Here is a 26,359-nt window from a genome sequence, read left to right on the forward strand (position 1 = left end):
TGATTCAGAACATTCTCAGACCAGACATCATCAGGTTTTGCTGCACATGTGCATACAGACACTTGTGAAAATATTCAGACCCCATTTACTCTTTGCACTTTGTTGTACTTTAGACTTTATTTATACAATACATCTGGAAAGTATTCACAGCGCTTCACTTTTTCCACATTTTGTTATGTTACAGCCTTATTCCAAAATGGATTAAATTCATTTTTACCCCAAAATTCTACTCACAATACCCCATAATGACGAAGTGAAAAAAGTTTGCTTGAAATTTTTGCAAATATATTAAAAATAAAAAACAAAAAACATCACTCATGTACATAAGCATTCACAGCCTTTGCCGTGACACTCAAAATTGAGCTCAGGTGCATCCTGTTTCCACTGATCATCCTTCAGATGTTTCTACAACTTGACTGGAGTCCACCTGTGGTAGATTCAGTTGATTGGACATGATTTGGAAAGGCACACACCCATCTATATAAGGTCCCATAGTTGACAGTCCATGTCAGAACACAAACAAAGCCATGAAGTCCAAGGAATTGTCTGTAGACCTCCGAGACATGATTGTATCGAGGCACAGATCTGGGGAAGCATTGAAGGTCCCAATGAGCACGGTGGCCTCCATCATTCATAAATGGAAGAAGTTTGGAACCACCAGGACTCTTCCTAGAGCTGGCTGCCCGGCCAATCTGAGCGATTGGGGCAGAAGGGCCTTAGTCAGGGAGGTGACCAAGAACCCGATAGTCACTCTGACAGTGCTCCAGCGTTGCTCTGTGGAGAGAGGAGAACCTTCCAGAAAGACAGCCATTCCTGCATCACTCCAGGAAGCCACTCCTCAGTAAAAGGCACATGAAAGCCGCCTGGAGTTTGCCAAAAGGCACCTGAAGGACTCTCAGACCATGAGAAACAAAATTCTCTGGTTTGATGAAACAAAGATTGAACTCTTTGGCCTGATTGCCAAGTGTCATGTCTGGAGGAAACCAGGCACCACTCATCACCTGGCCAATACCATCCCTACAGTGAAGCATGGTGGTGGCAGCATCATGCTGTGGGATGTTTTTCAGCAGCAGGAACTGGGAGACTAATCAGGGTTGAGGGAAAGATGAATGCAGCAATGTACAGAGACATCCTTGATGATAACCTGCTCCAGAGCGCTCTGGACCTTGGACTGGGGCGAAGGTTCATCCTCCAACAGGACAACGACCCTCAGCACACAGCCAAGATAACAAAGGAGTGGCTTCGAGACAACTCTGTGAATGTGTGTGAATGTCCTTGAGTGGCCCAGCCAGAGCCCAGACTTGAACCCAATTGAACATCTCTGGAGAGATCTGAAAATGACTGTGCACTGACGCTCACCGTCCAACCTGATGGAGCTTGAGAGGTTCTGCAAAGAAGAATGGGAGAAACTGCCCAAAAATAGATGTGCCAAGCTTGTAGCATCATACTCAAAAAGACTTGAGGCTGTAATTGCTGCCAAAGGTGCTTCAACAAAGTATTGAGCAAAGGCTGTGAATACTTATGTACATGTTATATTTTTAATAAATTTGCAAAAGTTTTAAGCAAATTTTTTTTCACTTTGTCATTATGGGATATTGTGTGTGTGTGTGTGTGTGTGTGTGTATAGAATTTTGAGGTAAAAAAATGAATTTAATCTATTTTGGAATAAGGCTGTAACATTAAATTTACTCGTGTTCACTACACACAAATAATGACAAAGCAAAAACAAGTTCATTTTTGAAATTACTGCAAGTGCACTGCAGGACCGTTGCGCTGGTTATTTAAATGGGAAACAAGTGACAAAGATTTATATCAGAGCAGTAATGTGTTCCAGAAATATGACCTTAATATTAATCTTGCAGGCTACCTCTATAAATGTCATAGATAAGTTGAGTCCTGACAGCAACAGAAGTGTAATTATTTTAATTAAAGAACATTTCCTTAAAGAGGAACACCAAATGTGGCATCTTGCAATATATCCAATTAACTAATAAATATGCCATCAGGTCTCTGTTGCAATGAGGCAATGTGTCTGTACACTGATTCATAATGACGGTGCAAAAAAGTCCAACTTAAATACACTTAACACTTTTAATAACTATGAAAGGAATCACTGGCAGGTCACATGTAAAAAACATTTTTATTGAAGACAAGTGTTAATAAAGAAATAATGCAAATGATCATTTCAGTCAGTAAATGCAGAATACAGGAGAACCCTGAAGATACTCATTTTCAAAGCTTCCACTACAAAGTGTCAACAAGACCACAAACACATCAGATGCTGTGCCAGAACGCTTCCTTATATCCACCTAGATATTCCCCTCCCTCAAAGACTTGAAGACCTAAATATCCACCTGCTACTAAATAGAAAACAGATGCAGACAGGGCCTGTATTACAATAAATAAAATACGAAGAAACTGCCCTGCAGTTGCAATAAGGTCACTGAACGCTTACACTACATTTTAACTAAGATTTAAAAAAGTTTCTTTGGTCAAAAAGATAAAAGGATGCATCAGTGTGATTTGTAGCAACCTAAGATAGTGTACATTTAAAAAAAAACAAAGCCAGCATCACCAACATGGCTAATATCTTTCATTACATGCTGTATTTATCACTACAACCTCGCTCGACATTACTATTCTCTGCAAAACCAAAGCAAACTGGTGTATTTATCATCACCATTCATACACATACTGTCACAAGCTAACTTTCAACAACACATAAATCCTCTCTGCTGAATTTCCAGTACAGGATTGCACTTTCTCTTACCACTTAAGTCAACATAACCTCTAATACTGTACATACAGGCTTAATCAAGTAACTACATGCTTGTTTTTTTCTATAATGTTTGAGTGTTTTTAATAAAAATGTTATCTTGATGAAACTCAGTAGCTGATTTTGATATCAGATAAATATTTTTTGCTGTCCAGCAACAAAGCACAGAGCTTCAAGTAAGAGCTCCTGGCTTATAAGAGTTTATGCCTCTCTGCTGTCTGAGTCTGTGGGGTGAAAGGAGGACAAGGTTTTTTTTTTATGGGGTTGTGGATGTATCAGTTGTTTATTGGTGTCCCACTCTTCATCATCACAGCCTGGGTGGGGGTCGAGATGGCGGGGGTCCTGGAGGCCCCGGGGGTGCACGAGCTGGGGGTGGACCTGGAGGGGACTGGACGATGGAAGGGGGTGTGCGGCAGGGTGGCGTGGTGCGAGGCCCTCTCGACGGCGGCTTTGTACGGGGGACAGAATTGGAGACCAGAGGTTGCTGTTCGGCAGGGGGAGGAGGAGGAGGAGGTGAGGGAGAGTGATGTGTGCGAGGAGGGGCCTGGTTGTTTGGGCTGGACTCCCCATCTTTGACCCGTTGGAAACTAATACAGCGACCCTGTAAGACACACAAGGTCAGACCACAGCTCCACATCATCATTTCAATGCAGAATACAGATTAACATGCAGCGCCTCTTTGTTCCAAGAAAATCAATGAGCTTCTAAGATCCAGCAGCCAGAGTCGTTTGTGTGAGTCTTTGCCCAACTCTGCTGACAGAGGCATGTGTGTCTGAGGCCTCTGGACGGCACACAGAGCTGCCTCTGTCCACACCTGCACTACAATAGCTGTGATGCTAGCAAAGACAGGCGCGCGCACACACACACACACACACTTTTGCAGTCTGAAGCTTTCCCCACTTCCCCTCCTCTTCTCTAGGAGCCTCTGCTGCGACTCGCCCTCTCTTGATGCAGAACAGAAAGTGGTTTATGTCTCTCATGTGCTTGACTTGTTGGAATGTAAAGGGGCGATTTCAACATCCCCACAATAGTTAACAGAGGCCCCTTAACATTTAACGTAATTTACAAGTCACAGAGAATGGAACGCTTCTCTTATTGTTCTCATTGATGGTTTTCCTGTCTTCACCCTCTCTGTTCCCTGCATAGCATCCTTCTGCAGACAACACACACACACACACACACAAAGTCTTGCCTTGCTCAGTCAGCGTGTGAAGGATGGAGAGTAGGTCTCTGTGTCACAGACCCTTGGTGGTCTGATTATAACACCTTATTAAACAGAGAGGCCCTAAAGTCACACAGGGGCCATTAAGAGGACCCCAGCAGCAGTAGCTTTGTGACTTAGGGGGGCCATTGTGAGTTTGTATATGAGGGGTGCGTAATTGATTGGGGGGAAGCCAAGATGGGGAGGGGGGGGGGTGACTGCTTTGGTCTTGTCGCTGGGTTGTGGTGAAAAGGCCAGTTTGTGAGCAGCAGAGCAGCAGCACAACACCAGAGCGAGCATATGGACACAATGAGAACACAAGCTCATGAATATGAGTGTGTTTGTGTGTGTTTGTATGTGTGTGTGTGTGTGTGTGTGTGTGTGTGTGTGTGTGTGTGTGTGTGTGTGTGTGTGTGACTGTAAGCATGCCTCCACCAGAGCATATGGCCTGAATGAAACCTCAGCCTCATGAATAACAGAAACAGAAGGAGGGAGAGAGGTTAGGGGGCTGGATGCAAGAGAGCACCAAAAAACCAGAGGCCTGGTGTTGAGGAGAGCAGCAGAGCAGTGGTGAAAACAGGAGATCTTTCTACTTTGAAGTCGGCGATACGCACGTAAATGAGTTGTGTGAGAGGTCAGCAATGTGTCACTTGTGATGGTCAGTCTTGCTGTGAGCCCCCTTTGGCTGTAATGTCTGCCTCTGTGTTACATCCCCCTCTTGGCGACTGTTTACTTCAAACCCTCAACTCCTTTTGAGGAGAAAAACAAAACCCTAAAACACCTCCAGCATCCCTCTTCACACCACTCCTCTGTCTAGCCTCCGTCTCTCTATCTGAGCCCCAAGACTTTGCCTTTCCTTCACACACACACACATGCACACACACACACACAGAGCAGATAGTTTGTAGCCGTTTACAGGGAGCTGATGTGTGCACACATTTGTCACCATTTATAGTAAAGAAAAGGGGAGAAAGACGAGAGAGTGGAGACACACATTTGACCTGACAGCTCTGCCTGTCACCTCGCATGACATTACAGCGATCCACTCACATGAGGGAAACGTTCCATGTGCACTAACTAGAGTTAACAGAGTTTCTAAACTAAATCTGTGCTGATTCATGGAATACCTTATATCAGCATAACAGATTTGAAATGGAGAGAGTCCAAATTATATGTTAAAAAAACATTTTTCACTCACATCCAGTCATGTAGATCATTTAACTTTATTCTACTGAGATTTTCTTTCTCTTTAGGAGACGGTAGGAGAAGGTGAACACAGTTTTATTTGTGGCGCTCAGTGCATTTAAAGATGACAAAATTCAACAGTGACGTTTTCCAGAATCAGTGGCTCAGCTGTTCTGGATCATCATGTTCCAAATGTGTTTATTTAATCATGTTAATTAATGGAAATTGTGACTTACATTTTTCATACAAGTACCACTACAAACATGGAGTGGCAGAAGTTAGGTGATGATTAATAATTATTTCTTAGCTATCTATTTCAGCTTCTGAGCTCAATTGCTAACTAGTTTTGCAACAGTATATTTACTGTGATAATAAATATAGAAAAGGTCAAGTCTCCGGTTTGTATGTTGAACTACTTTCCGTGGAAGAAATTGTTCTTATGAAAACCAATAGCATTTTCTGTGGAAGCAGATGTTGCTGATACTTTTTAAAATTAAATTTTCAGTTAAAATCTCTGTTCCGGTGTAACTGGAGCAAACTTACGCGTGCTAATGAGGACTGTGGGATATGGTCGAAAGCACAAGCGTGTAAGTCCACGTCCACTGTGTTGTGGTGGAAACTTGAGCAATATTTCACAACCTTAGTGAAATTAAAAGTAATGGTTTTGTTTTTTGTAATTAGGGTGAACTGATCCTTTAAGTGAACCGATTGTGGTAAGAGGGAGAGGAGGGTGAGGAAGGGGAGGTGCTGCTGTGCTCATTTGAGCCGTCTGTGTGTGAGGACGGAGGGACGGTGGCCGCCCTCTGGTCTGGTGTGTACTGTGTGATGGGGCCATCAGTGCCATCAGCTCTGGGGACAAAAGAAGGGAATCTCTTCTGTCACAATATTGCTCGTGGCCTTTCAACTCCCCATCTGTTTGTGTGACGCTCACTCGGGAGAGCTGACACACACTTTGCAGTGACACACACACACATGCACGCACACACACAGCGGAGAGGAGAGGTGAAATGCAGGGAGCGTGGCAGAAACTGGCCGCCCGCTGATGACCGTTTGCAGAGGCAGTGAAGTGGGAGTAATGTGGGGAGAAAGCAGGACGAGCTCCTCCTGAGCTGCTGGTTAACAATCCGCGTTGAGAAGTCTGATCCATGCTAGATATCACTGTGCTTTTTGCCACCTTGTTGGGCTTTTTGTAATCTGGCTGTGCTGTATGACACCCAGCTGCAGTTTCTTGCTGTTGAGAACGTAGATCTGTGCCAGGCTTTTGTCAATGATGAGAAATCATTGTCGTCTTTCATGTCTGATATGGCTGTTAGCACCAGCTCTGAACAACTATCTCCCTTGTAACAAAAGTGGATTTCTTTTCCCCTCGTTTCTTTCCATGTGTGAAGCAGCGTTTCATTTTCCTCAGTTAATGGTGCGTAAAGAGATGTGGGGGTCATTGTTGAGCTGCTCCGTGTCTGACAAAGACTCTAGAAACTTCTTTTCTGACAGGGATGAATTGTTTGGCTTAGAAAAAAAAAAAAAAAAGATGGAAAGAAGATGAAAGACGATGACCACTTTTATAGACTCCACATACAGTAGGCACACACACACACACACACACACACACACACATACACACACACACTCATACTGATGATGAATCATGCCATTCAAAGAACAAATCGATAAATTTTACAGCGATATGGTCTCGGCTATGAAAAGCAACAATGAAACCATTTACAACAGACCAGATGTTTCACCATGACAACCAGTATGATGATGAAAACATTTCTGTGATGTCATGTTTTAGGACTTTTCAGAAGCAGCAGTGGTGGCCAGTACATTGAAAAGTTACAGGAAACTTAGCATGTAAAAGCCTCTCTGACACATTGGCAGTTTTTCTAATTATCACTTGAAAGTAGAGAGTGAGTGTGTAACATGCTATTTGGGAACTTGATAGATACCCAGTCATTTTCTAGGAGTCACAGGGAGGAGAACAGAAGATACAGTACTCCTTGTGTGTGAACAATGGCAGCTTTGACGAAGAGAGTGGTATCAGTATCTCATTGACTCACTGTGTGTGTGTGTGTGTGTGCATGTAGGAAAGCAGTACTGAGCTGCTGTGTTGAAGACTGTGCTGTACATGTTACCCACTGACACGTGTTGTTTTTATGCAGTGTGACAGACAGAGAGAAGGACGCAGATGCTCAATTGTTCACAACAGGGACAAAAAACACTTTCCGAAACCTTCTGTACCATGTTACCCACAGAGCCATCCCCCCAAATTACACATAATTACCAAATTATAGTTTTCTATCAGTCATTACGCCTGTTTCTGGTACATCGGATTTTACTGTCATGATTTAGGTTGAGATAAAAATGAAATGTGACTGCAGTTCACCTCGTCTCCAGGCTGTGGTCTCATCAGAGATACCTGGTCGTAACCTCTCCTGAACAGAGCCCACAGAGCATCAAGCTTCCCCTGAACAAACCAGAAAGACACAACAGACAAAAAAAAATAAGGAGGATTTTCAAGTAAGAAGAATAAAAACACAACCTTAGATAAGCATTTCATTTCTAAAAGCAGTGACATAAAAGACTGACCTTAATTGGTGTGTACCACCTCCTCTGCTGCGGGGGGCGGCGGGGCGGTTTTCGTGGTTTGGGCTCATAAGGTTCGAATTCCTGCTCGGGCATCTTTACAACTGCATTTTTAGGTTTGTCCAGCTTGGCGCCTTCCTCAGTGGACCCCTTCTCCCCCCATCGAACCTGGAAAGACAAAGCAAGGAAAAACACAATTAAAACATACATTCTTTTCAGTGTTGCAAGAGTCAAAAGCTGAGTGTGTGTGTGTGTGTGTGGTTACCTCCATGCGTTTGATGCCACCCACTCCTCTTCCTCCATAGTAGGACGCATCCACCGTGGGCCACCTCTTCTTTGGCATCCCATCATCATCGTCTGAGTCCTGTGAGTGAGACGTCACTTATGATACAGCTCATATTCTTCTTGTTTGGATCACTGATTAGATGCATAGTAACAAAAAAGTTCATGCAGCTGGTGACTTACTGGTTCTGGAGGTGGAGGTGGTGGGGGTTCTTTGATTACCTGAAGATTGAAAAAAAAAAAAAAATCAATGACATGAGGTAAAGAGAATTTAAACCATTTACAAATGCAGCCTCGTTCCAGAGCTGTGAACCATCACCCTCGTCTCAAATGTGTTAAGCAATTCAAATATGAAGTGAAATAGTAACTGAGTCCGATAATCAGGCTGGAACATTAATGTCTGAAGTAACTTACCACAGTGCAACAGAGAGGCCAGAACCACCACAGCAGCAGCAGGGCCAACAGCAGGAACACCACCAGCAACGATATTAGCACGATGGTGCCGTCAAACTGCACAACAAAAAAAACAAACAAACAAACAGAGAATGACAGGATTAAGACTGACGTGAACTAAAAGACAATGGATGAGAAAAAGGTGAAAATGAGAAGCGGAAGTACTCACAGCCTCCTCTGATGACAGACACAACAGAGGAGACCTCAGAGAGGAAGGAGAGAAGAAGAGGACTAACCAAGAGAAAATGAGAAGGGTGAAAGAAAAGTTTAATCAAATAAGGCAGCATGCCAAGAAGGAAATATCATCATGCGTGTTGAGACAGTGCAGACTACATACACAGCATGTACTCACACATTCAGTCGTAGTGATGTGAACAGAGCTGGTGATGTAGGAGAGGCCCTCGTTCATGCTCACCTGCAGGTAGATCACCCTGCAAAACACAACCTCGTGACTGCTCTGATCCTCTCACACAGAAATGCGCACACACTTGAGTGCACATCTGCTCGTGCGCACCACACTCACGATCTTGTTCTGGCCACTGTAGAAGCTCGCCGGAGGTGTCGAACACATTCCTCCACCTATTCTGTCCATACTTGCTGCCTTATAAGCACACAAACATGCTGACATAGACACAAAGCCAAAGTCTTCACAGAGGTCAGGGAGTTCTCCACCCACAGAAGGAATCTCCTCTGTTTGGATCAGGCCCAGGCCTCTAATGTGGAAACCACAAACAGCTAAATGACTTGTTCATCTCCGGTATTCGGCGCTGATATCTGCAGGATAGGCAAGGACAAGAGACGAGGGGGAATGTTTTGGTTGGGAAGAAGACAGGACAGAGAGTCCCAGGACTGAGAGGCAGCGAAAAGGACAACAGAGTATTTAGTCGACAGCTTATTCATAAAGCTCTTAAGAAATATGAACAAAGACAAGACATGGGCGAAGGTACAAACAGCAGACAGCTGGATTGTAGTTATAGGTTTCGGAAAAGAATGGCTTCTTGTGCTGTTTTGTGGGGGGGGGCAGAGACAAGGGTGCCATTGAGCTCTGGGTTTAGATTTGAGGGGGGGGGTGACAAAGGGGAGGTCAAAGCAGGGTGGGGTGGGGTTGAGGGGGGCGGAGGAGAGGAAACAGAGAGTGGGGGATGGTAGGAGGAGGGCATTTCCTGTTCTACATCCCCTCAGCGCTGTCCCTCCCTTCTGAAACCTCCCTTCTGTTTTCGCCTCCTCACCCCCTCCTGAATCCTCTCCATACCACTGCAGCTCGTCTCAGAGCTCATGCTGACACTCACTTCAGAGTAGGAGATTGATGGTGCAGGTGCCACTCATCTTTTCGACCATTTCTTCTCTCCCTTTTTTGCCCCCTCCCCCTCCCCCTCCCCTCTCTCTCTCTCTCTCTCTCTCTCTCTCTCCCCAATATGGTCAGCCCTCCTCTCAGGCAGGCAGGGGACACGGTGCTATCAGCTCCTCTCTGACAGAGAGATCTCAGCCCCTATCAATCATCAATCTGCCCACTATATATGTCTTTGCCCTGTGTGTGTGTGTGTGTGTGTGTGTGTGTGTGTGTGTGTGTGTGTGTGTGTGTGTGCATGTGTGTAGGAGGGGGGAGCTGCATCCGGAAGGTTCCCAGTCAACACAGATTTGTGTGACGGCAGCGTCAATGACTTCATTATATGCGACAAGGCTCGGGTGGAACAGGAGGTGATTGAGGGTCTTTGGGGTTCGGGTGAAGAGGTGATGCTGGGAGCTGGAGTCCCTGAGACCTCCTGTATAGACTTTCCTACCCCAAAACAGGAAGCATTTCACCTATAATGTGATCTGACATGTAAGGCTGATTTTTAGGACTGCAACTAATGATTATTCTCATTATTGATTAAGTTTGATCAATAAAATGGCAGAAAATAGTGAGAAATTTGCTTTGCAATCTGTATTAGGAGGTGATCTTATATCTTTATGTGTGGGTGGCCTCAGTTTTCTTTCTAGCTGGTTCCCTGGTAGATGGTTCATTGTATGTCTGAGAATAAAATATCTCGTATTTATTTTACCAGTAATCTTTCTCTCTCTCTATTATTTAATATACAAGTGTCAGGACTATTTTTGTTGCTTTTTTTTCCCCCACTCAGTGACTTCCTCCGTGACTTATACAGTGACCTTGAAAAAAGCAGTTTGACAAAGAGAAAATTCTCAACACAAGGTCCACTTACTTAGTGAGGAAGGCCATGAGATGTGGTTGAGAGCTTCAGAAAAGCAAGCATGTGGAAGTTTTGCTGATATTTTTTTGTCAAGGTGCTGTTATCTGTTCTTTTGATAATGTGTGTTATGCACTATGCTTTTATTTTTGTAGTCTTCTGAACAAGAACGGTTTTAACAACAAAAGAAAATTGTGAAAAATGTTGATCAAAATTGATCATAACCCAAGAAGATGTCTTCTAATTGCTCCGTCCAGAGGTGTTCAATTTACAATGACTTGTACAATCAAATATAAAATCTGGTGATCTTGGCTGATGAGAAGGAGGATTTTGCTGACAGGATTAAAAATAGCACCATGTTGGCACACACACCAATGCATGAAGCATAATTTTGTACCACACCTGTGCAGCCTGCACAGAGACACTCTCGCTTCACTACATGTGTCTACATCTATCTGCACGTCACTGCTCCACAGCCCAGAACTCATCAGCCAGCTGCTGGCCTCCTCTCTGGGCCCTTCAGCCATTCACAGCTGACTTCCTCTTTAGTAGCACTCAGGGTGTTAGGCAGTGCTGACTCTGCTCTAATGGGCTTCTGTTACATGGAAGGATGTCTCCTTCAGGCACCATTGCTGTGTGTAATGATGCCCCCTGTTCTGCTTTGCTCTCAGGAGGAGCAGCCCAACCTGCCACAAAGCTGCACTGGCAACAACTATCAGACACAAAGACATACTAAGGACCAGATACTTGATTTGGCTTCTTCTGTCATTTGGTCAATTATGTGCTACTTTTGTCAAAAGATGTGAGTAAAATATATTGTGCTGTGACAGAATCTTAAATCCTCTTGTAGCCACAGTATAAAAACAAAATTCCTTTTCGCCACCTCTGAGCAGTACTTTTCACTGGTGGATAAGACGAGCTCAAATCACGCTAGAAATCTGAGTGACAGCAACAAGACAGATGATGACTGGGAGGTGTCTGAGGCCGCAGGCCGGAGTGTATAATTATGCACAGGACTGCAGGCAGCGGGGATGGGAAGGCTGCTGGGTCTGGGTCCTCTCCGAGCTCAGCCCACAGCATCGCTTTGTCTGCCCCGCAAGAAACCTCTGCTCTAAATCTCCAGGAGCAAAGCTGGGAGCCCTCAGAGGAAAGTTTACACTGCCTGGCCGACTCTACTCACACTTCCTCTCTCCCAAAGTGTCAGACTAAGATTGGGATACATCACGCACATAAACACACACACATACACAGTTGCGAAGGTCCTCTCCAGCAGGCTCTCATTAAGACGTGTTCCTGGGCTCTACTCCTGTTGTCCCCTTGTGATTGGTGTCTGGCTTCGTTAGCTGTGACAAACACTGATTGATCACAGACACTCAATGACTTTGGCCCTAATTTGTTCAAGGACAGCAGTCTTCTGTGTCCACACCAAACTTGCGTGCAGCTGGCAAGTATCTCGCTCAGAGTGTTGCAGCTGTACATGGAGAGTTTGGCAACTGGAGTAACAGCTAAGACATGGTGTAGGGGTGAAAAGGAGGCGAGAGTCAAAAGAGATATCCAGCTTACCTCCCAACCTCCTCTACAACAGGAGCAGGACAGAGCAGGAAGGTATCCTCTATTCCAGCTGGTCTCTCATCTGCAGGGCCAGGGAAAAACAAAATCACACTTAATGAAGTACAAATTGAAACTTCTGCGGTGTAGACACAGTGTGCATATTTTTCTTAGGTGCATAATCTAAACCAGAATCTCATGATCCATTTAAGCGTCCGAATTTATGCATTACAGCAAATTATCTGCAATAAGAAGCACACAAACGAAATGAATCCATCAGAATTCAGTGCTCTCTTCTGATTATCATTTTTGGACCGCAATAGCAGGGCCAGCCCTGTAATCTGGACTGTCCCTGACTGACTGACTGAGTGAGTGATCATATTTCTACCACTGGTCAGCCGAGTGCTTCGTGACTGAGTTGCTGTTTCTGATGCAAACAGGTTCTACTAGGGAGTGTTTGCAGCCGCAGTGTTTCCAACTTAGAGCATTGTTGCTCAATTTAGAGACTTTTTTTCCAGACAAACTGGGTATTAAGCTGGTACACAGCAGGACCACGTATGGATGCCAACCGGGAGCTCTCTCTTTTATTACTGTAATAAGGGCAAAAGCCTGTAAAAACTATGAACAGAGAGAGACAATCTGTCTCTTCTAACTTTCTCTCTGAGTGATCATTTTATAAGTGGATATAGCTGAAACACAGCACGGTCTTTGTCTTTAATTCATGTGTTTGGTGATGATGTCGCAGTTACAGGATCAGGATTTGACGATAGGCAGTCCAGCCATACACTAGGTTTTGACCTCATCTTGTGATATATTCTGTGGCAGTCACAACCTTTTCCCTTTTAATATAAATTATTCCTTTATTCTGCCAACCTGTATCCTGATCTTTTGAGCACTTGGTACAGAACTTACCCACAGTGTGTGTATCATTCAGCTTGAAGCTGCAGAGGACCTGATCGATGTTTCTGGCATGGAGGAAACCATTGCCTCTCACCACCACCTGGAAACGCTCTGAGGCGAAAACAACAAGAGTACAGGCAGCGTCAGAAATGATGAGCAATATGCACACTCATGCACAACAATGCTAAGACACATATTTTCAGCCATGTGTATGTGAGACGTAAAAGCTAAAAGAAATTGGCCTCCAATTTCGATTTGAACTAGACAAAGCGCTGACAACCGTTCGCTTTTTCTGTTGCGCTCAACTTAAGGAGTAGAAACGTGTTCATGCTTCATTACCACTTGTTTATATCTGTGTGCTTGTGCGTGTATGTGTGGAAAGGCCATAATATGCTCCAGTGGTGCTAATGCTTAAAAGTGTTGCTCTTCACAAATATCTTAGACTGTGCTGTAGCCAGAAGGTGTGTGCGTATGTTTGTGTGTGTGTCTTTGACCTTTAGTTTCCCCCGGGCATTGTTAAAGCGCACTGACAGAGGCTTGCCAGCATATGCTGGAGTGTCTATGTGGCTGCTACCCAGCATATGTTAGAGAGTGGGAAAAAAACACTTGCTTAAAAACATGCCTGTAGGGCTGACAACAGCGTAGCACTGTCAAAGTAGGTCTGACCTTACCTATGGCACCAGCACGTGTGTGTCTGTATGCAGAAGTGTATGTGAGGATACATACGTAACATGTGTGCACTGCCTTTGTGTTTTTCTGAGGAATGTGTAAGCGTTTACATGTCCTCAGTATGTGCATGCATGAATGTGTGCAGGCATGTCTTTGGACATATATGTGTGTGTGTGTGTGTGCGTGTGTGTGTGTGTGTATATGTGTGTTTGTGTGTTTGTGGTCTCTGGCTGAGCACTGAAGTCTCCTCTAGCATTATCCAGGCTAATAGAAGTGAACATTTGCCACACCTTTAACATTTAAAGCTCCAGCGTGAAGATCACTGCATAAAAACATCATGGGGTGTGAGTGTATACGTGACAGTGTTTCCTTAAAGGTCAGACAAGCTGCTATGAAAAGCCATAAATACAGATACACAAAACAGAGAAAGCTGAGAGGGGAAAATAAATATCACTTTACAGATGTCTGCACATCCCTACATGTTTACAGATGCTGCAAAAATGTTGAAGAGTGCAGATTTGCCGTTGGAGAGGATCCCAGATGAAAACTGGTGATGTACAAGGCAGACGGAAGTTGACATTGAGCTCTCACAAAACAGGCATAAGTTGTATATATGATATACTAAATACGAAACAGATATTAGATAATATATATTACTAAACACATTGCACCTCAGTTTGTATAAATAGTGCAAAAATAAAACCTTTGCTCAGTCAAATCTCTTATACAACTTTATACACAGCTGACCTCATGCGACTGTGTCTATCTGCATGTGTGTGTTCATGCTTATTTACACCTGTTCAATGACTTGCAACTTTCCAGTACTGCTCCTGTCATTTTGTGAGCAAGACTCAGATTCCACATGTGTATACATACACACATACACTACCCGATTCCCCACACATCTCATTACAGACATCCTTATCATTTAATGCGCAGCCATGGCCTAATTTTACTGTAAAACACAAACACTGCAATCAAAACCATAAATTACAGCTGTATAACATAACACAATACAAATAACTTGGGCTGTATCAATTTTCATATAAACTGACAACTCATGCGGTTTACAGCCACAACAACTTGCAACTTAATGAGAGGACTTAACACTAATTATTCCTACTGCTCGGTGCCTCGTCTGCTTTAGCAGTCACCCCCCTTTCACACAATGTTACCATCAAATAGCATGAGCTGCACCGTGATAGGGCGCATGGCAGATACTACTCTCATTATGAGAGATGTTATTGTCCAGATCTTCTCAGTAAAAAAATGGTTACAAGCTTTGCCTTATTATTCATTAATTAAGAAGTGTATTGCATTGCATATTAGTTATTTTAAGTCAAAGATATAAAAGTTTAACATTTATCAGAACTGGAGATTATTAATTCAAAAATTAATCTTCTATAATATTTCCAAACCAAAGAAAAATATATTTTCATATATCACGTTATACTTGGTTGATTTCCACAGCTCTTGCGAATCTTAATAAATCAGTGAGAGCTTTTTGTTAAAAGTCTGCATCTGAGCATCTTCTACACACATCCTGACACACTACACACACTGAGGCTTGATGGGCTAAAAGGTCAGTGCTGTCAGACACATGGTGGGCAGGGACTGGTGGTGCCCTGCTGACATGTACAACACATATGCTGCTGCCCTCTCCTCTCTGCTCTCTGCCTGCCTCTGTGGCCACAAGTCCATTTACATCCTCACCTGAATGTTTGACAAGGATTTCATTTGTATGATTGTCTGTCTGTGTGTGACTATACACATGTACATGCATGCGAATGTGTGTCCTGTGTGTGTGTGTGTGTGTGGGAAAAGAAAATGGGGTACGGCTTGTCCGAACAGCAGCTCTTCAATCACATTAGTGCGACGGGACAGTGAAGGGCAGGGAGGGGACAGGGAGGAAGGGACAACGCGGAGGAAAGGGTCAGACGTTAATGAAAGCAGCAATCTCTGCTGTCATGTTAGATCTAAGGCCCAACTCTCACTGTCCTCTCAATGTGTGTGTGTGTGTGTGTGAGGGAAATCAGTGCTGTCATGTCTGATAGTGCGGCCTAACGTTCACTGTCCGGTCTGATGGCCTGTTTGCAGGCAGCACAGTCTGGTCACTTCACATCAGTGTGAGGGACATGTGTGTATATGTGCTTGAAGATCTGTGTGTGTGTGTGTGTGTGTGTATGCGCACGCACTCACTAAAGAACACTTAAACATGTGTGTTACTGTAGAGCATGTACGGTATGTGACGACATGCCGGCAGAGAGGAAGACAGAGAGAGAGATTGTCACAATACCTATGCAATATGTCAGAGTGTATGTATGTAAGTGTAAAAAGATGAGGGTAGATGGTTATATTCACACCTCTGAGGAATCTTGTTCACAGTCTCGCAGTTCAAAATAAAAGTAAACACTCGCTAAATGTGTGTGTTCGTGCTCGACAACCACATTATTTACTGCAAGAATAAACTTTAAGTAATGAACAAAAGCACAGCTTATTTCACCATAGTGCAATTTAAATCCATTCATAAGTACAAGATTATGGATTTCTAAGATAAGAGCTGTATATTATTCATACACATTATGAGCCAACAAAAGCAAACAAAGCACATTACAATCATTGCCCTTCATTAATTAGGCCGGAAACAGGCCTTGGTTAAAGTGGGTCCTTGGTTTCTTAGTTCACTGACCATTAGGCTGCTCATCAATCGAATAATAAATTAGGCTGGAGGATATTTGTCCGCATGTCGAGTGACACACACTCAGTCTCTGGCTAGAGCCAAGAGACTGTAATTATCACATGGATACAACTGTGATTCTTTATTATCCCTTCCTCCTCTCCTCTCCTCTCCTCATATCATATCCCATAATGGACGTTAATCTACATGGGCTGTCCTGGTAGGACGGCTCCAAATGCACTCTCTTAAGTGAGCCCTAATAAGGTCATGTCAAAGCTCATCCATCCTGCTGGCTTAGACATTAAGGCGCTCTCTCTCTCTCTCGCCGTTTTTCTTTGCTGTTATTCTGCCTCTTGCTTCCTCAACCTGCTGTCCAGAAGCAGAGGAGCTGGATGTGGGGAGACGGGCTGAAGTGGGAGACAGGGTTGAAACTGTCCAAATGACTGTTTAGCATATATGATGTGGCAAACTAGGCCAAGGAAGCAGCCATGCTTAAAGATTCATGGCTAATTCCTCTGACCAACACCCGCCCCTCCCCTTTTCTCTCATTTTTTTGCACACACGCTGTGCTGAAGCGGCTATGTTCATTTTCCCCTGGCCGTGAATGACAATACGCTCTCTGTCACTCTGCGGTCATAAGCGTCCATGCGATTACTCAACCTCATGTTCTACTCCAGAGGCTTTAGATGACTGTCATCTGACACAATCGCACACCGTGACTGCCCAGTGTCTCAAGGAGGAGGTACTCCTCACACCTCTTACCTCCCGCACACACACTGGATGGCTCTGCTGCTAGAATCTCAATACAGGACTTCTTGATGATCTGAGGGACCAGAAAGAGGAAAAAAAAAACACAGTGAGCAGATAATTCAATAACATAATATGGTTTTGTGTGCCTCACTGTGTGGGTGAGTTTCTATGACTATACATCTGGTATGTATGTGTCATACCGAGTCAATGATTCCCCTGAGGGCCTGAAAGCCTCCCCACACAGGAAACACATGTTCCACAGTGTCTGCAATAGTTGCGAGCTAGAAAAACATACAGGCACAGAATAAAAATAATGTATTTGCTTTTTTAGGTATAATACAATAACACAATAACCTCCTGTAGATCCTACCTGGGTCTGGTTGAATTCTTTGACCCCTACACAGTAAACAATGGCTCCCATAGACCTGGCCCTCTGTGCCTGCAAGAAGAGAACAAATAACCCAAGATGAAGTGAGCATAAAAAAATATATCTCCAAAAGAACACATCAGGTTGTGTCAATTCACACAGCGCTATAAATATTAACAGGAACTAAAGAATTCACAGGAATTTGTTGTGTTTTACTTCCTGTATTCAGTGTGGTTATGTGACATCCTAAGCTCATCAAAGCAAGTTATTTGCAATGAAGTACTGACTCTTGAATCTTTTAAGTAATATGAAACTTGATGTTTTTTGTGTCCAACTTGCAGGTGCATCCATAACAAAAACTGTGAAATTATTTACGATGTTAAGAGGAACAGTCTAAGAAATAGGAAAATCGCAAAGAGCAACCATAAAACAGACTAGAAAATCAACTCAAACCTAACACAGAGTAACAAGATGCAGCCTTGTGTCAGTGTTTGCTTGTGACTTCAATCCTTAATCCTTTTTCATTAAGTGTTAACCACAAAACCACTAATTGCTAACACATCCTACCTCTCGCTGAGCTGTGTCAAACTGCCACTCATTCAGTTCTCCATCAGTTAGAGCGATGATGACGCTGGCTGTACCTGAAAAACACACAGCTTTCATGTTCTCTGAAAAAATGTGCTAAGTGAAGGCTGACGTAATGACCGTGTTGATCAGAGCTTACCATGCTTCTCTTGATATATCTGGGTATTAGCCTGCAATTGCAAAGAGGGTGTTAGTCAAGCCTCTGAACCAGTGAAGTTAACTGAGTACAGTTTCAGACAATAAAAGGACTAGAACACGAATTAAAAGAGGTTGATAATGTTACAAAGCCAACCAACAAATCTCACTTTGCTCAGTGTGATTTGGTATGTTATTCCAATTATGCTCTATATAACACTTATTAACATGTCACTGGTCTTTATTTTTTTCAAACTTGGATGTTATCTTTAAATGTTGCTACACATTTAACCAGCGAAACATGCTCCTGAGAAATGAGAACCAGATCAGGTAGATGTTTGGAATCATGCTTAATTTTACACTTGTCAGCAGAAAAACTTGTATAGGGCAGCGAGTCTTTCATGAGCTGAGCCACTCCTCATACTTATCTAATTCATCTTGCTTCCAGCTGCCAGGTTCAATTAATACTGGATATTTTCCAGAATAAATTCTTATAGTAAAAAAGAAGCCAGTTTGATTTGCGCTGGTTTTGCCAATGTGTTGGGTCTTTAGACCCCTCCTTACCATGTCCAGGCCTAAATTCATAAATGTGTCTCCTCCAGGGATAACCCGTCTCAGAGCTGTTAAGCCTCCAGTAATGGCCTCCCTGTGGGGTAAACAAACAGACTGATAAAATACACTGGAAGAAGGCTGCTCTCTGGAAAAGAGATTGAGAAAGATTCCAATTACAGTAGATGTGGGTAGAAAGTGGCTGGAACTGGCAAGTAATTTTGTGGCCCATGTGTTAGTCCCCAGCCAAAGCTGTAAACTGAATGCACTGCCTTGTATTAGTACGCTGCCTAAAGCTGGATGAAATTTGTAAGCAATTACACTGAGTTGCAAACAACACTCTGGTTTCCAAAGATTTAGAACTGCTGACAGAGATAACAACACAAGAGGAGATGAAATCCCTGCATGGGACAGGCACACAGAGATCCAGACAGAAGACACAGTGACAGATCAGGTGTGGCTGTTACCTGTTCTCAGTCAGCTTCATGATGATGGTTCCTCGTGTGGAGAAGACTATGAAGGACATTCTCAGCATGGGGCTGTAAACAAACAGTTGTTTCATATTAACACTGGCAAAGCAGAAAAAAACATCAGAAAACATGAATGATTCACGAATGAGTAATTCTGCTTTTACCTGATAAACTTCTCTGCCAACTGCTCCACAAAGGAGTAAATCTCTATCCAGTGATTCTTCACACTTCCAGATCTGAAAAACAACAACAAAAAAACAACCTTTTATGGAAAAATTGTGATGTTACCACAGATGACTATTGTTAATCACAGCCAGTACGATTTTATTATATCAAATGCTGCATTGCGAAAAAGCAGAACAGAACTTTTGATACTCACTCAACTTTTATGACCAAATACCTCCACAATAATCAGTTTCTGTTTAGTGCTAAATATCACCACACTAAATATTTGTGTGAGAATGCTAGCTTGCTAATGTTAGCATTTAGCATTGACTTAATAGATTACTGTGTGTAAGTAGTTTTTTGTTTTAAAACAGCGTTTTACGAATGGCTTTTTAAAATAAAAACAATCTCGACCGTTTTAGCATAATATCAGAAATGATCTCTGTCCATATTCACACACCTGAAAACCTGAAAACATATCACGTGACTTTTCACATACACTAGGCATGCACGCGCTGGTGTAAAAAGGAGGCAAAGTGTCTACTCTGTAGTTGGGTAGTTGCAAAAGATACTGCGAACGAGGAACAGCATCGGCAGTCGTAGCATTAAAATGCAGAATTTTACTGTATAAAAGCTGCTAACAAAGGCAACAAGGTCAGTAATGCTTGTAATTCATTATCCATGTTGCATTCACAGCAGGCAGTCATGGCTGACAAGACCCAATCAGGAACCAAGGCGGATGTCTCCCTCCTTATTCAAAAGTCTCTCGACAACCAGACTGCAACTCAACCCCGAAGTCTCCGTTTTAGGCGCTAAAAAACTCCAGAGTAATATGGACGCCGCATGTAAACATAGAAAAAAAAGATGAGTTTTAGAACTAAAACGTAATAGAGTGGATGTATCCTAGGGAGTTTGTTAAGGAGTGAGAAGTTTGTTGTGCACCAAAATCGGCGCCTAGAAGACTTATCAGAAGGGTAAGTGTAGTTATTTACTGACAGTGTCTAACAGAGTTAGTGTCAAACTCTTGCTTTCTGTGCTGACAAGGTTTTGGTGACCAGTGAAACAGCAGAGCGAATCAAGATGGTCGGCTGCGGAAACGTCCGAGAGACTCAGCCACTCATTTGAGCCTCAGTCAGACCCAGACTCAGATGAAGAGTCTGTTGTTCACCAAAATCAGTGACTAGCTGACATATCAGAACAATTAGCTCAGTTAGCATCGTTTATTTGTTAATGTTGTTTGCTCACTTGCAACAAGCAGTGGTTGATACGGTGTTTGTGGTTGTTCTGATATAAACTCTCCCTCTGCACTGACAAGGGTTCAGGTTTATTTTGCCTGCTCCTCAAAAATTGATGGGATTGGTTCCTTAGGTATGTGACATTCATTGTTTCACTACAGTTCACGGCAGTCATGGCATTGACTGGTTATTTTGCTCATGATATGTCTTGTATAATATAAAAAAAGCACCACAGGGACACAATGTTAAAAACATAATTTTCACGAGATGGGGTCTTAAATCGAAACAGGTAATAACTGCAATTTCACTATCAAATCATAAAAATAAATACCTGGATCCATATCTGTGTAATACGGCCATTACTTTTTGTAGGATGTGATTCAAAGGTGGTGTGAGGTTTTGTACAAATTTGTGCAATTGAGCTGGAGATATATTTTCAGGAACAACCATCAGAGTTCATCTCCTCCATATTTGAGGACATTCCTCTGGCCGCTCAGTCACATTCCATTACTTCGGACTGTAACCTGTCAGTGGTGAGAGCTGCTGGTTAGCCTGCTACATGCTGCTATGGACATGACAGTCTCCTTAATGAAGCCCAGTCCCAGGGGGCTGCTAATGGGGGCTAATTGCTGCTGGGCCAGAGGGCTGAGGTTAGACAGGGACAGATGTAGCAGTCTGCCTCTAGCAGGGACCATGTAGCAGGCAGCTGGCCTGTGTGGCCGTGTCTCTGTGTGTGTTTATTATCTGTGTTTATGTGAGCGTGCATGTGTGTGTGTGTGTGTGTGTGTGTGTGTGTGTGTGACTGTGAAGGGGAACAGATGGTCCCAGTGAGCACAGCCAGTCTAACAACAGGTTGAGGGTCCGCAGAGTGAAAAGGCTGCGACATGAACAACACAGGGACACAGAAGTAACACCCAGCAGGGGGTAAATGTGAGTGTGTCTATTGAAGGATACAACATCAAACAGCTTATACGCCAAACTTAGCAAAGGGCAGGCTGAGTGTATGTGTGTGTGTGTGTGTGTGTGTGTGTGTGTGTGTGTGTGTGTGTGTGTGCGTAAGAGGGTCATAAACAGGGTGAAAGTGTGAGCTAGTTAGATTCACGATGGCCCTTTTGTGCCTCCTATTTAACCAGCCACTTCGTGCTCCACTCATTCTTTGAGTGAGGGCATGATCATGATCATGATCCTTGTGTAAGGAGGAGTCTACAGGGGGAACTTGGACCACAAAATCTTAATCTCAATATTCAGTGTTTACTAAAGTTAAAATTATTTTACTGCGCCAGCTCTTCAAGTGATCTCTTCATCAAATTGAGAGTGAAGCAAAGGACTACCTCTATATTGTATCCTATGTGTATGAATGACAGAGCAGGAGTTGGCCTTATTAGCATTATTAGTACCTTTCCATGTGCAGAGATTATTAGTTAATTAATTTATCTAAAGTTAACAGATATAATTTTTTATCAATCATCAGGAAAAAACTCCAGGTATCTGCCACTTCCACTTTCTCAAATGTGAAGATTTGCTCTTCTATATTAGTGAATATCTTTGTGTTTGGGACAGTTGTTCTGGTGAAACAACCAATTGGGACTGTGGGCATTTTTTTTAAATTATTTTCTGTAATATTAATCTATCAGGAAAAAACTGACAGATCACTAATAAAAATAATCCCCAACATGATTCGAGTGATTGCTTATTATTTCTTAAAATTCTCATTCTAAGCACATGTACCATTAAATTCAAAGTCATTTCATGTACTGTACATACACTGTATCTTTACTCCTTTAATTAGATGGAATTGCAAATCTAAATCACTGCCATCATCCAACAAATTCAGCAATTATTCTCCAACTGTCTATCTGCAGTTCCTAAGTTTGCGTAATATGTGGGCAGAATCTCTTCAATCAGATCAGTGAAAACAACTCTCTGCTTCAAACCCAACCATAAAACCCAACATCTATTATTCCATTTGTGGGCAAACCAGATATAGAGGGAAAAATGCAGCCTGGTATTTGGTGCGGATCAGACGTGGAGTGTAGGAATGTGGTAGTTTAGTTTTTCTAATGTTCATTCTGTGTCTGCAGAGATACTTCCAGTGGCGCGCACACACATTCTCTACTCAGCATGCCTCATAACCTTCTGGACATCGAGGCCACAGCCAGACATGTTAGTAAGACAAATATCGCAGAGGTGAAGACCAGTGGAGACACTTGAAAATATCCCTTATGTATGATTTTGCTCTTTTCTCAACCACTGAAACATTAGATTAGGTCACAGTGTGGCATTTAAAGATCTGCAAAACAGCCAACAAGTCGGTGCCATCTCAGGAGAAAGATCAGCAGCTTCCTGGAGGCCCGCTGAAGCACGCAGGTCCAGACCGTCAAAAACAAACAGAGCCGTACCAGAGGCTTGGCCATGCGTGTAGTGCCTCACTCCCCAGGCTCCTCCTAAACTTTCTGAAGCAAAGGGTAAAGACTGAAGAGCGGCTGACAGATGTTGCCGTGGACATCTGAAAGATCAACAAAATGTGTCGAAACCAGAGCGAAATGTCACTCAACGTGTCCACCTCACAGCTCATAGGTAGTGAGCCCGGGGCAACCGAGGACATACAGCAGGCCTTTTTAAACCATTACCTCACCATATTCCCAAATGTCATACACAGATACCACAGTGTTTAACTGTGTCGCTGCAAAATCACTGCACTCAGTCCTTCTTTTGAAAACACAATCTATTCTTTTGACATTACAACCTGTTATTCCTCTACAGAAATAGCACAACCAAATTCAACCATACCTCTGTTTTTCTGGTGTTATTCCCCCTCTCCCTCTCTTGCTCTGCTCACTTTGCATGTTTCGACATGTTTGATTGTTCTGTCTCCACGAACATAATCTCAACTTGCAGCTCGAGCCAAGATACGACAAAAATGTCAATTATAATGTCCGAGCACACACAAGCAGCAGCACAATCTGAGCCTGCAGAGATCACACACAGATAATTACTGGCAGAGTCAGGCTCACGCAGCCCAAAAAAAGTTGGTGAAAACAAGAAGCCTGAATAATCTTACTCGTATGAGATTTTAATAAGGCAAGTCTGTTTGTCGAGGCTGTGAGCTGGCCTGATGTGCATTCTTCTTCGTGTCACATTGTGCCAAAGTCTATTGAGTTTCAGAAGATAAAAAATGTTACAGTGGCATAAAGGAAGGGTTACTCTGAGAGTCATGGGCTTCCTGGCAGCCTAGAGGTCTAAGTAATCGCAGGGTCTCTGATCTAAATCATGCTCAGAACCTTTGTTTGTCATTCTTCCTCTCTCATGTCCCATTTGCAGTCAGCCCTCAATGGCCGCCCATCAAATAAATACACACATTCCCTTTTAAGATCAGTTGAAGATCAAGGTTAGGCGGTTTTTAAAGATGCAGTAGAAGCACTTGTATATACAGCTTTAAAAGGGATTGTAAATTGTCATTGTGAGATAAATAAGTTGCCTGTTTATGAAGGGTCAGTGGCTGAACTGTCTGTTGCTGGCTCCAGCCTGTTGAATTGAAGAGCTAGATAAAAGGCAAAGCAAGTTTTTCTGCAGGAAGATACACATAGCTTTTTCATAACCTGGCAACCCAGATGTTGTGCTTACAAATGGTTTATTACTGTTATGTAAACCATTAATAAATATCCTATTAACCGGTAATAACATCATTACTTACAACTTTAAAGCCCCTTATATAACATGCCTTAGAAAGTGGTACCAGTATGCACGTCATACTCTTGTGATGTTTTTGTTCTATAAGAACCGGCCGGCTCACAGTAGATGGAGAGAAGAATAGTTTAAAGGAAAGATCACCGGGACACACAGCACCACTGTGGGGCAGCTGCTGCAGCTGTGTCCGCAGGCGTCATCAGCCTGAAACTCTATATCCACCCTGCTCGCCCTGCCCACATCCCGTGGGTAAAACCGGACGAAAAGAACAGCATGCCTAATGTCCCGACTACTGCTGTTACTTCATATGTAATGCTGCATACCTGTACTCAAAGGCACAAAAAGATTAACAATGAGGGTCACAAGGTTTTGGACTCCTTTAAACAAGAAACCGCTATCTCGTTTCAGACTGGTTCTGTGATACAGGCAGACATTTGACAATAACTGGTGCTTCTCGATTTTCAAAGTTTAAACTTGTAGGTTAGTTTTTTGTTTGTTTGTTTGTTTTGTTTTTTCTCTTGCACCGTCACAACAACAGAGACACGGAGACTGAACCGACTGATGCGCTCCGCGCTTCCAAACAACTGGGCGGTTGCATGGCAATGCGCAGCGATGAGAAACTAACAAAGCCATAAATAATATCAGACACTCACTTGTCCAGGACAAAATAGAGGTCGAAGGCGCCCTGACAGGACCTCTCCTCCTCCTCCTCCGCCTGTTGCTCTGCCTGCAGCTCTGCTCTCACCGAGACACCGAGAAAGAAAATTCCCAGCAAAGCCAAGGCGAGGAACATGCGAGTCTGTGTCCTCGCCATCTTTCCCGGTTACTGTTGACTGCTCCAACACTGACAACTAAAGATCTTCACATTTTCTCTCTAGCATCTGTTTCTGAATCGACTGTGTGTGTGTGTGTGTGTGTGTGTGTCGCTTTGCTTCTCGGTGGTCTGTCCTCTAAGGTTGGGCGCATTCAGCCCACAGGAGTCTTGTTCAGTTTAAGCCGGGCTCCCCAAGTCTTTCTCTTTCAGCGGAGGAAAAAAAAAAAAAAAAGCACTGCTCTGGAGCAGGGCAGGATGGAGGAGAGGAGCGACACCCGAGGAGAGATACAAAACTCCACTTTTTCCACAGGAAGAAAATCCTGCCCCTCAAATCTCGAGGAGTGTTGAGCAGATAGGCTGCCTCGGCTGCTGACCCAGAATAAAGATACACAGCGTTTGGTGATGGGGAGGAAATCAAGAATGTCCTTAAATAAGTCGATTTAGTTTTTTTTTTGTTTATTTCAAACTTTTCAGTTTCCCCTCTCTAAAATTTTCATTTTCATTTCCTGAAAAAAAATTGAATTATTTCATTTTCTGAAATTCCATTAATAACGGCTGATTTAATGTAACTTACAGATGTTTGATGCACAGTTTCTCCTCAGTATTTTTGCTTTATGCTATTATTACACGAAAACCAAACAAGTAGGGTTCTCATGTTCAAGGAACTCATATTTTTTAATAAATCCATATTTTTTTGTCTTGTTTTCAATAGTCCATCATTTTATGTGCCAGGGACTGTCCATTCAGCCATTTCGCCCCCAAATGAAAAACAGAGGAACTGCAAAGACAAGCGGAACTCAGTGGACAGTATGGGCCTGATGCAGTTCGACCCATGAGATGATGAGATGCCGAAAGGTTTTCAGAGTGTCCCTTTGATTGTCATTGCGATTCCAGGAAATGTAATCTAACGTTAAATAACAACACAGGGTACTTCTCAGGCCACAGCTCGTGTAATCAGCCTAGACTTTAACCATGACTGCGCCAGAGGTCTCCCCATCCGAGGCTTTTATGTGCCTCTCATTACAGAAAGTTGGCTCGATAACAACCAGGACATTTACCCAAACCAAAGCTTTGATGCAGAATAATCCATTAAATGCTCATTAGACAGAAACATTTTACTTTATGAATAATGCATTTGGCCG

The 26,359-nt window shown here is 43.1% G+C and overlaps 1 protein-coding gene across 2 annotated transcripts; it reads right to left on the minus strand.

Moving 5' to 3' along the window:
* Positions 1–2,121: 2,121 nt before the first annotated feature.
* antxr1d (ANTXR cell adhesion molecule 1d) lies at positions 2,122–25,425 on the minus strand. 2 transcript variants are annotated; one of them, XM_071480706.1, is made up of 18 exons: positions 25,057–25,425; positions 19,481–19,552; positions 19,314–19,385; positions 18,862–18,943; positions 18,302–18,332; positions 18,145–18,218; positions 17,581–17,649; positions 17,411–17,491; positions 17,223–17,283; positions 13,127–13,225; positions 12,230–12,299; positions 8,833–8,911; positions 8,442–8,537; positions 8,211–8,249; positions 8,011–8,109; positions 7,749–7,913; positions 7,546–7,626; positions 2,122–3,377 (listed from the first exon to the last, which is right to left on the minus strand). In XM_071480706.1, exons 1-18 carry the CDS (start codon positions 25,215–25,217, stop codon positions 3,084–3,086), a joined length of 1,725 nt encoding a protein of 574 aa, XP_071336807.1. In that variant the 5' UTR covers positions 25,218–25,425; the 3' UTR covers positions 2,122–3,083. The 2 variants fall into 2 exon arrangements, with proteins under 2 accessions (XP_071336807.1, XP_071336808.1); XM_071480707.1 differs by lacking the exon at positions 25,057–25,425 and adding an exon at positions 23,507–23,577.
* Positions 25,426–26,359: the final 934 nt, after the last annotated feature.

This window comes from Trachinotus anak, unplaced genomic scaffold (assembly GCF_046630095.1).
Source record: "Trachinotus anak isolate AG129_WGS33_773 ecotype Australia unplaced genomic scaffold, CSIRO_AGI_Tana_v1 ptg000007l, whole genome shotgun sequence".
Lineage (NCBI taxonomy): Eukaryota > Metazoa > Chordata > Actinopteri > Carangiformes > Carangidae > Trachinotus > Trachinotus anak.